This window comes from Malus sylvestris, chromosome 10 (assembly GCF_916048215.2).
Source record: "Malus sylvestris chromosome 10, drMalSylv7.2, whole genome shotgun sequence".
In the NCBI taxonomy this organism is placed as follows: Eukaryota; Viridiplantae; Streptophyta; class Magnoliopsida; order Rosales; family Rosaceae; genus Malus; species Malus sylvestris.
The window spans coordinates 9,664,196-9,676,093 of NC_062269.1; the positions used below are offsets into that span (position 1 = coordinate 9,664,196).

The 11,898-nt window shown below is 34.9% G+C and overlaps 1 protein-coding gene and 1 long non-coding RNA gene across 3 annotated transcripts; one reads left to right on the plus strand and one right to left on the minus strand.

The window, feature by feature from the left end:
- Positions 1–3,308: 3,308 nt before the first annotated feature.
- Positions 3,309–5,204, minus strand: LOC126584150 (uncharacterized). Of its 2 annotated transcripts, XR_007610003.1 has the most exons (4): positions 4,908–5,204; positions 4,340–4,506; positions 3,761–3,919; positions 3,309–3,544 (listed from the first exon to the last, which is right to left on the minus strand). It is a non-coding gene; the product is annotated as an uncharacterized LOC126584150 (long non-coding RNA). The 2 variants fall into 2 exon arrangements; XR_007610002.1 differs by lacking the exon at positions 3,309–3,544 and having other exon boundaries at positions 3,644–3,919; positions 4,908–5,203.
- A 4,975-nt stretch (positions 5,205–10,179) lies between these two features.
- On the plus strand, positions 10,180–11,344 carry LOC126584165 (uncharacterized). The gene has a single exon (XM_050248634.1). It carries the CDS (start codon positions 10,496–10,498, stop codon positions 11,177–11,179), a length of 684 nt encoding a protein of 227 aa, XP_050104591.1. The 5' UTR covers positions 10,180–10,495; the 3' UTR covers positions 11,180–11,344.
- Positions 11,345–11,898: the final 554 nt, after the last annotated feature.

Below are 11,898 nucleotides of genomic sequence, written 5' to 3' on the forward strand. Positions count from 1 at the left end.
TCTCCGAGAAGGAAAATCAAACCATAGATGCAGTTCTAAGTAAGAATGTTGTGGATATCACACCCCTAAAAATACTCACGAGGCATAACGGGATTCCTACGCACGAGCAGCCTTCAACGAAGTCAAAAGTGCCCAAAATAGGTAACAATTTAAAACCTATTTCATCAAATCCTATCCACAAGGTAATTCCCAAAACCTATCTCATTCCATATATTTTCTACTTCATTATTTAGCTAATCAATTAGTTAAATAATTTATTCATTCCATAACTCCTAAAACGTTCCTTCTAAAATCATGATAATTAGCTAATTAATGGGTTAATTGTCTAATTAATCCCTTAATTGTCAATTAAGTCATTCATTTTACCCAAAACGTACAATAAGGCCGGTCATCCTTCACCCCCAAAGAAATCAACCATGCCTTCTACATTTTCTACCACATCTTTCCTTTCTATGATAATAATTAGCTAAGTTAATTAGGGAGTTATTTTGATTAATTAGCTAATTATTTCATAACTCCCAATTTGAAACAAATGAGCCCACAAACAAAGCTAGGTGGCCGGTCCTCTCTCACCCAAGGAGGCCGGCCACGCTCCTATAAAAAGCCTCACATTTTCTCCAAAGGGAAGCTCTCACACTCTTGCAAAATTCCAAAAATTCTCTAAACATTTTTTCTCTCTAAATTCTAACTTCGGCATCAGAGATTCTTCGGCCAAAGCCCCCCCCATTCATCGTGGGCGCGTGAGGCTCTTGGCCTTGACCCTAAGGTGTTAATTCTTTTGTAGGTGCAATTTTGTCCAAGACGAAGGAGGAAGAAATTTGCATCCACAAATAGTCTATGGTGGGGTGTCAAGGAGATGAGTTATCTATGGATGTGTCTAAGCGCAAGCAAAGGCAAATATGTAGGATGAGCCTATGTTAAGCGTAGGGAGAATATGTGTACATTGGAACGAATGAAGAGTCCAAAAAGGTGAAGAGTCGTCTCAGAATCAAAAGATAAGTCTACAGATAAATACCCAAGCTAGAGTATTTATAAAGATCTTGAGAATCCTTGTGGAGAGAATAATCCCAATTAAATCGGGAGACTATCTAGGAGAGAATCTCGGATAAGATATTCAATCCTTCTAGGATTTATGATTATGTTGACTAATCCTCAAGATATCCTAATTTGATTTGAATTAGAGTTTTCTTACTTGGGAGACAAGTGTATCTTCAATGGGCTTAAGCCTAGCCTGTCAGAGTAAGGTTGTTGGCTTACACTTCATGGGCTACATGCATTCCAGTCAACCTTGCCTCCCAAGTTGCCACGTGCTATGGTTCCAGAAAATCATGGTCCCACATTTACCCCTAACTACGCTTCAGAGAGTATGCTCAGCTTTGAAGATGGATAGTTACCAACAGGCCATGCGTGAATCATCTTGGAATAACTTCTCCAGAATGTGTAATCAGGTCATGAGGAACACGACCCAATATTCTAAATGAAAGTACTTACTAAACAAGTTTCAATGATTTAAAAAAGGTCGAAACAAAAACTGAAAATAAAATGGTTATCAAACCGTCGATCCAAGACATGATGATTTTGCACTGAACATGTTTAAAGTGGATAGTTGTTAACGATTGTGTTTCCTCTCATGCGAAGATATGTCAAGACTTAACATGCCTTCATCTAATTTCTGCCCACAAAATGACAAATAAATATAAAGTTGACTAATTCAAATCCAACGTGTGCGTTTTGTGGTATGCATAGGAAATAATGGATAGCAAATATGAAATGCTCGATCAAGGCGGAGAAGAATTGTGTGGTCTTTAGCTTTTCAAATAAAAAATCAAGAGAACCTTTTCTTTCCAACTGATTTTGATGTTAGAAAATATATTCGCATTGGTTTTTGAATTACGAATAACTGTAGCTTTGTTCCATAAATTATGGATTAATTTTCAATTAAGATGGTTCTTGAGATTGTCATAACTCCTCATTTTTGTTCATGAGATTTTAAATTGATATAAGTGATTCCTGATATTGTCTACTGTCAATCATTTTGGTCATTTTGTGAAAAATCTCCATTTTTCACCATTAAATTGAAGAAACAATCTCATAAAATGCTTATATCGATTTTATATCTTAGAGACCAAAGTGTGGAATTTTGCCAATCTCATGGACTATTTTGGATAACTTTATTCTCAATGTTATGTTATGAGTCATTATGGATTCCTAGTTATGTATAAATATTTGAGTGAATTGATAGTCTAATAACATTAAATGTCAAGACAATTTCGACAAAATAACATCGGTTCTGTACTTTTTTGAGTCAACTATTTCACCGCATTTATAAAATTAGCCAATCAGTTAAACTCCAGGCAATCGGATCTCAGCTGATTAAAATGATAAAGAAACATGTAAGAAATTAACAATTTGAAAAGAAGATTTGGCGTTCCATCGACACTAATAAAGGGACTTAGTTTTTTATTTAACAATAATTAGTTAAACTGGGTGGCTTTTGTTTGTCGCAGCCTTATCTCTTCTCCAAAGTCTTTACCAGCAAGAAAAGTGGCATTACCACTAACAACAAAAGCTTCTAATTGAATCAGCAACTGATTCCAACATTATATATTGTGGTATGGATTGGATAGGAGGACCAATTTTTCCAACAGGACTCGACATTATTTTTAAGATTCGAAAGGCATCTCTCTCTCTCTCTCTCTCTCTCTCTCTCTTCACACACACAATTACACAAACACACACACTCAACACGCAGAGAATTGAATAATGTAACCTATAAAGAAAATGGAGCCCAAAGACCTAGCCCGTCTGAAGTTAAAACCGCACCCGATAAAAGAGAAATTCTGTTGTGTCCGGACTGGACCGCGTGTCCCTATGGGTCAAAACACAAAAATCATCATCTATCCCATTCCCTTGATTTCGTTAGGTTCACCGTTCTCATTTTGTGTCTCACTCCTTCTCACACCACTCATAGCCCGCCACATTATATGACAAAAAAAAAAAAAAGGCCCACCACATTATTAGAAAAAGAGCACATCTATCATGGTGAATGCCCGTGATCAATTGCAATCCATTACAGATATTGTGCCTGTTAGTATTTTGGATGTGATAAAAAATTTCAGTTTCTACTACGGGTTATACTAGTTGTCAAATGCAATATAACCACGGATTGTACCCGTGGTAGATTGGTATCTAACACCATGTGCTATGGCCGTTGTTGATTACTAATTGACCACAACGAATGCCAGTTATAAATTATTTTCCAAAATAAAAAAAAACTATTTAACAAATATATATATATGTACTTATATATTTTAGAACAGAATAACCAACAAAATTACAGATTCACCATAATCTAACAACTACATAAAAAATCACAAATTCAAATATTACAAGCACTAAAGCTAACAACAAAACCAAGCTTCCAATAACAAGAACATTGTTAGTTGAAGACTTCACGTTTCTTCAAACACCTCCAATGAAAGGACTTTGAGAGTTAAATACTAACCCTAATGCTTGAGTCGCAACAGTTCTTGGCTTTCTATATCTGTATAGGCATAAGCATATGTATCAAAAGGAAAAAAAGTCTTGTGCTCCTAACTAGGAAAAGTGAATAGATATACAAAATCGAATAACGTACAAAAGATGAATTCTAAATTTTTCTAGAACATCCACCGTCTATTAATTACATAGGTTTTTCTGTTCACAGTACAAGAAATAGTCTATCTTATTCACAAACGAACAATTAGCTTCTCATACCAACCTTTATATACCCATGTGCATTTCATGTGGCAAAAAATCTAAGACCTCACCACAAAAGCAGCCTAAAGATTAGAAATCATAACCGGGTACTCTCCCTTCTCATCATATTCAGCAAAATCCTCAGACACAAGTCAATGTTCTCAAAGTTTGCGCCATTCAACTACAAACGAAATGAACACTAGTTTAAGTTTACATAAAATGCAATACAATTAAATTTGGTGACAGTTAAATGTTATTCCAAGAGACGGGGTAAAAAAAAGTATCTCAATTATCTGCAGTTCCCACATCTCGAATGTGTTGTTCTCATAACATGATATCTAACACTACTAGAATCTAATAAGGATCAAAACACAAACAAACCACAACAACAAAATAAGCTTTCAAACGAACTACCAGAATATAAAACAGGAAAGGAATCCTTAATGCTCACTGAAGTTGGGAAATTTCACACATATATTATTTATTAAGGTTATTCGGCTCATAGGTCCAACGAAAGGACTTTTCTAGGGTCAAGTACAATGAGAAATGTTCATTCGAATGCTGTATGATTAAAAGTTGCACGTGAGGAAGAGAAACTTACATACTTAGCTTTCCAGCCACCATCAAATACAAAGATCACAGGCTAATAACCCTGCACTCGAACATCATCAATGGGGCGAATTGCTTGGCTTTACTTATTGCATGGGTTAGTGGATTACCACGATCTGGGTGCATCATAATCATTGCACCCCACTCACAAAACTTGCACTACAAAAGAGAAAATTTGCAGAATCACCAACCATGTACAACAAGTTTAACCAGAAAATTTTGTGTAAAACCAAAGCATAGGAAGAAACCCCATGCCCATAAGATCAAATTATGAAACAGAAATGTGTAGACATCAAAATCAATAAGTTGCCGATATGTCACAACACGATTTCAACCACAACTATCTCAAATCACGGTGACAAATATGTCTAATTCAGGTAAGGTTGGAGCTCTACGAACAACTAAAAATCTGAAATGCTTACTAAACCGAACGCAAGTATCAACAATAATTCTTAGTAGTCAAACAACAAATGTGATAAGAATCAATTTCACACAACCTGCATAAACATCTCAAAACGTCTCATTCATGAAATATAATGATATTTATACAAAAGCCTTACCAAGTTATTAGGAGATTCTCGTTCAATTCATTATGTACATTAACAACAATATTGTTGTTTGTAGTAGCATTGATAAGAGGGCCTGAAAACTTCCCATTAACTACCATAACCTGCAATCAAAATTCCAATAAAAACAAGTAATGCAAGTCAAATTATGATGTACTTAAATAATTGCTCAAACTCCAAACAGCAAAAAAAATAAAAAATAAAAAAATAAAAAAATAAAAACCACTCAGCTCTAATTAAGGTACGGGCTTTGAGTAAAAGAGACGGGAGATGGAGAAACAAGAGGATTGAAAGTGAATAAGGAAACGATGGATATTTACGGTTTTCAATTTTCACGACCTTATCTCTCAATTGGGAAAAATTTTAAACCACTCAACTGTGGCGTGCACGGGGGAAGTAAATAATTTTAATATCCCCAAATATTATCAAGGCGCTAACAAAAATAAATAAATAAAACATCAAAAACATCAACCACGGGCCAAATACGTGCTGAAATTTAAAAGGGCGGTGAGGTGGTTTTAGTTAATCACCGCAAGCACCACACGTGGTGATTTTTGTTTTCAATCATGGGCATTACATTTTACATACCTATTGTAACTTACTCAATTTTAACAACGGGCGCGAATATGATCGTGATTAATTAATCATATCTACCACAGACCGACTTTGACCGTGATAATTGATTCCTTTCTACCACGAGCTCTTAAAGCCTATGATAGAAATGTTGTGGTAAATATGATGTTGTGTTGTATTAGAGTGAATTTTTTCTCACTACCCTCAAGCAATGGTAATGCTCAGTACAGTATTTATTTTAAATTTCAAAATTTATGTATCATTGAGTATCACCATCACTTGAGGGTGATAAGCAAAAATATTCTCCCGTAAAGACCCACATCTTTTATCAAATTTATATATACACACATTTTTAACATATTTGCTCTAACTAATGTGGGTATACGACTAAAAATTTTCTAAAAGAGTTTGACTATATAGCCTCTAACAATACTATTTTTTCCCGTAAAACGTGTAACCAAGTTTTCTAAAAGAGTAATGCTACATTTTTATACCATAGGATGTGGCATATGATGAACAATTAACATCCGATCAAATAAACTAATTGATTAACACGGCATGTAAACACCCCTTGCAATATAAGATGATACACCATTATAGTACAGTACAAAAATATGATCTCTGTAACATTTTTCTTTTTAATAACTAAGGACAAAACTGATTAAAAGCAACCCAATGGTTAGCACATGATGATTTGCAAACGATTTGGTCTTATTCATATGGACTACGTCTTTTTGAAACATGAGAATTTCATTAATAAATAAACCGAGGAACATCATCAACATGGAATACAATTTCAAGATTACAAATGCACAACACAAAGATAATACAAAACTTCACTCACATCTAACCTAATAAAAGATAATGCTCATAAGAACAAAAGCGTGCTTTACCTTCTGATGAACTTGCAAGGGACGACAGTACTTTGACAAAGAAGCCCTGCTCTGAGTCATCAGGAAAAGGTCCCTATAGTCCTTTACCAAATTAGCACATAACAAACTCCTCAGAAGTACAATTCTTCGGCCACAAAATATCCATACCTAACCAACAATTTAAATAAGCTTACATGGCCTAAACCTTACCAACACCCTCCACGCACATAAGGTAAACACAATACTATCACCTAAGTACATGCAAAGACAAACGACAACAAACACGCCTATGAATTCCCTTAAACCCGCAATGACACCACAAGGGAAAGATCTCACCGCCCCCTGATTATTTTTTAAACGTTGAGTAGCGAAACACACACACACTGCGTCCTTAATTGTCTTAAGCCCCTGTAAATAATATTTTATTCTTTAGAGTTTCTGTGCTCTTAAAATTGTGTGCTAGTAGTAAGTGGCGGATTGTCTTAATGGTTAGAATCCATCTCTTTAACCAACTACATTATGAGTTCCAAATTTCCCTCTCCTTAGTGTAGAATATCATGTAATAAAATCAAGTATTAACAATTATAATCTGTTGTTTGCTTGCAAAATTTTTGTTCCAAACAAAAAAAAAACACAAACAAAATTTTTAAACGTTGGTCTTTAAACAAAAGTACATTTTGTTGATAATTAAATCAATTAAGTGTTTGAACAAACTAGATTTATTGGTATCATTAAGTAATGCGAGTTCTATTTTGCTAAAGCCTAATAAAAGTCGCTTACACTACTTTCGAGTCATGGGGTATATGGTCGTTGTCCACCAAAATCTCTAATTACGTATAATTCCGTAACGTTCATGGGCTATGTGCACTGTGCTTCTATAGTTCTATAGTTCTATGTGCACTGTGCTTCGAATGAAAATGTCCTATGTTTTAAGAAAAGTAACTGTAATAGATATCCAACTTGACGGGTCGTAATAGATGTCCTATGTTTGATCTAAATTCTAACCAATATTTTGCAACAAATGATAACATTTTTATAAGAGAAATTTTCTAGGCTAATTATATTAACACCCCACAAATTGTTGAATAAACCCCACAAACTTAATACACCCCATATTTGTTTTTTCACTTAAAAATTATCTTAATACACCCCACTTACTTTCCCATAATACCCCCACACCCCATATTTTCAATATACATCTTATATTTTGTACATACACCCCACATTTTCTTTACACCCCACATTTCTCAAATCTTATAACACTCATTTTTAATTTTCAGGGGTTGAATCTAACCATATGAACACTAAAAGATAAATATGAATATAGAAGTTTAAATAATGCAGCAAACGCAAGATTAAGGGCTGGTTTGGTATTGCTATGCTTTGAAAAAAAGCTGCTGTGAGAATAAGCGGCTGTGTTGTGAGAATAAGCGGCTGTGAAATAAATCAGCAGAGTGTTTGGTAAACTTTTTTGTAAAAGTGCTTTTGGAAAAAAAAAGCAGTCTGATAGTGGGTTTTTTCATTAAAGGAGCACTATAGGTCTGTGTGCTTTGAAAAAAAGCCAGTTTTCCAAAGCTACAAATTGCAGCTTCAGCTTTTTCCTTTGATTTCAGCTTATTCTCACAGCAGCTTTTAAAATAAGCCCTTTTTTTTAAGTTTACCAAACACCAAAAACACTCCAAGCTTTTTTTCATAGGAGCTTTTTTTAAAATCACCTCAACCCCAAACTGGGGCTAAATAATTATCGATGTCATCGAAATCACTAAAACAATGAAAACTATGAAGTCTTACCTCATGTGAAGCTCCTGAAACATCGATTTCGTGTTCCATTCATCAAAAACAATTTTTATTAATCAACATGTTTGATAGTTGAGAAGATAAATAATACGCTAAAAGTGATTTGGGGTGTATTTATAAATCTTTACTTTTTTTTAAACCTAATAAGGTCAAAATTGTCATTGCATAGTGGAGTAAATAAGTCATTTAATATTAAATTTTAATGTGTGGTGCATTCAACATTTTGTAAGGTATTAATATAAAAACCTATTTTCTATATTAATTTCAATTCTTAAGTCCCCATTTGATAACTATTTTTTTCAAGTTATAAAAAATAAAAACTGATTAAAAACCAAAAAAAAAATTGGCATGCGGTGCGGTAGAACCCTAACAAAAATGTTCGTCTCCCGAAGATACATTCCTTATTTTGTAGTAGTGCTCACGTCAAATTTGTAGTAGTGCTTACGTCACTCGACTATAGATTATCATTAGCGTGAATTAATCTTTCTGTATTAATTGACTCGTTATTATTCACCAACTTACTGCGAGCTTTGTTTGTATACTAGTTGGCTTGAGCTAATTTTGACAACAACAAAAATTATCATTAGCGTGTGTTGATCTTTCTAGTCCAAGACTATATTCCTTATTTGTATAACTCTAAACCACCTTTGCACCTTCTTAAGCAGAAGAACACATTCATTAGAATTTCCTTACTACTCTTAAACTTATTTCATATCATGTGATTTACAAAGAGATAATCTTTTTGGACAAATACCACGATTGAGGAGGAAGGTGTAAAACAACCAACATTGTGATTCATAACGTGCCACACAGCCTCGTGGTCCACAAGTAAAAGAGAGGGCCATTATTTTTGGTGGGTCAATTAGGTCACGGAAGCAACTGAAAGCCAAACTAAAAGAAGAAAAGGTAATGTGGCAATTAAAAAAAGTTATTTGAAGAAAAAAAGAAATGAACTAAAGCAAGAGAAAGTTAGGTCTTACTTGGCACATTCTTAGTGAGTAAGAAATTGAGCCTGGAATCTAGATGACAGGGATATGGATTTGTATCTGAGTTTGCCACCTGGGGAACTCCATTAGATGGACTGTGGAAGTCAAGAAACCAATAATTTCTAAACTTTTTTTCTAAATTATTTTCTCACTTTTTCTTTTAGTAACTTTTAGTTCAAAGCACAATAATACCTAATCAGAGTTCACAAGAATGTGCTAGTATGATACTAACAAGGTCTTTGCAATTAAGATTACTCAAAAGATATACAAGAAAAATGTCATAAGAAGAAAGAAACGAACATGGAACGTCTTCCGCCACTAGAAAGAATTTTGCCAATATGCAGTTGGTATTTTCATGTTTGTTTGTATTGCAAGCGATACAGGAGGGGAAGGAGGAATCAAACTTAGAATGTCGGGTGCATAACTAACTAAACTCCAATTCCGCTGCATGCTATTTTTTTATGTTTTTTTTTTAACAAATAATATTATATACACTAAAGGGGAGGGGAGGGCTTAGCCTCACAATAGACTAGCAATAATGTTGTTCAAACTCGTCTTTAGAACTCTCACTTACAAGTAAAGAGGAATACCACTAGATCATAGTACTAAGTGACTTTATGTTAATTGTGAACAACTTAACATTTACCTTAGCAAAAAAGAATTTAATTTAGGGTTTAGGGGCCAAGGTCGAGAGTTCAATTCAGTTAAATCAATTGGAGAAAAAGAAAGAAAAATCTTGTCATATATTTGTCTAATTTATTCCTAATGTTTTTGTCCATGCTCTTTTATATCTAAATCCTAGTCAAGTGTACCATATTCCGGAAAATCATGCAGCAGGATGATGGCCTTAGTATAATGGAGCCTTGGATAAACCCTCAACTTGCAGTTGCAGATTTAAAATAAAGCAAAAATGAATGGGAATATAAGAAAAAGAAAAGAATGAATGGGGGAATATAAGAAAAAGAAAAGGCTAGTCTCCTAAGAATTCATAAAAAAAAAATCTTATATCTTCCCATGGCCTTATAAATACAAAGCCTGCACCATGTAAAGTGTTCAACAACAAAAAATCCCATCTCACACAACCCTATATTTCCCCTCCCTCTCTCTCTCTCTCTCTCTCTCTCTCTCTCTCTAAAACAACTCTGAATCCACTGCTTTCATGCTTCCGGTGATCAAAATCCTTATAAAATCTACTACTCTGATAGTAGTGCTCCTACTGGCTCTCGTCAGGGACATGGTGGGTTACGAATCCTCTATCAAAACCCGAATCCTTTTCGAGTGAGAAACGCAAAATCTTCGAAACCCTTTTCCGGATTTTTCATTGATTTCTCTCACACAACCTCACTAACAAAAAATGGATTCAGTCAATTTTTATGACATCAAAACTGAGAAGGCGAACGCAATCTTGAAATACCGCCAGCTTCGAAAACTTGCAAACTTGTTTCGGTTGATTGAGGTGCTTGCTGTTCTGCTCCTGCTTTCCAGGTTTTCTGTCCAACTCCCTCATGCTGTCAAGAACTCTGGCTCTTACTTCAAGGACATATCCGGCTTCATGGTAAGTCCTCGCTTCGTGTTTGTCATTGGAAATGTAATAGTTATCGTTCTCTTCGCCAAGTCGGGCAGATATTCAGCTAAAGACTCGAGCACAGGCAGCTCGGGCGATGATCTTTATGAAGAGTTTGTTCAGAACAGCGAAAAAAATCAGAAACTTCGTGGCGAGGTGATTGAGTACCAGGCCATAAAAAACACACCTAAGGATAGCATACTTTCTGAGAAAGCTCCTCAAAATTTGGAAGTCAAGAACTTCACAAGGAGTCAGTCAGAGAATTTAGAACATGAGATTTGCAAGAGCTCGCGGCGCTTATTGAAACGATCAGAGACGGAGAAGTTCAAGAAAAACGTTCAGCCTGGTGGGAAGCCGGCAGGGAGCGTGTACCCTGAAGACGGCATGAGTAACGAGGAGTTTCGGAGCAAGGTTGAGTCGTTCATTGCAAGGCAGCAGAAGTTTCGACTGCAAGAAGATTTCTCTGTAAACTAGGGTGAAATATGGGGAAATCTCTGTTTATGTTTCTTTTTTTTTTCTCTTTGGGGGATTGTGGGGTGTTTCTATATGTATTAGGACATTGCTATATAAAGCATGCAATGTAAATCTACTGTAGTTCTGTTCATATTTCACTCTAATTATTCTCCGTTTTTAGCAGAAGCAATTATGCCACTGATTTAGTAATTTTGTCAAACTTTTAAAACAACAATTTTCTCTGCTCATGTTTCGTGGCTCGGATTTGGATTCGACAACTCACTACATTCATGTATGTTGAAGGAAGAATTAAAAGTCAACTTCCGAATTTTATCCAAGTTGGAACTTGGGTAAAAGATGGATTAGTTATGAATGAAACATTTCCCTTCCAATTCCCATGTAAAATGGTGAGATTTCATTCGCACTAACTAAATATCCAATCTTCAACTTGGACAAAATTTAGAGGTAAAAGTCGGCCTTTATTTCTTACTTCGACATACCTTAAATCTAGTACATTAATTAATGTGATCTAATTTTAGACACCAAACATGGCATATGGGCAGCAAAATAGATAACGTAAGCATATATCTCACTCACAATCAAAATTCGCCTCTCGCTTTAGTTCTCCATTTTTACCAAAAACAAAAGTTGTCCAAATGGCATGACTTCCAAGCATGTGCCAATAGGCCAAAACCAAATAGGTAATTCCAATTTTAAGAGAATAAAATTGCAGATAATTA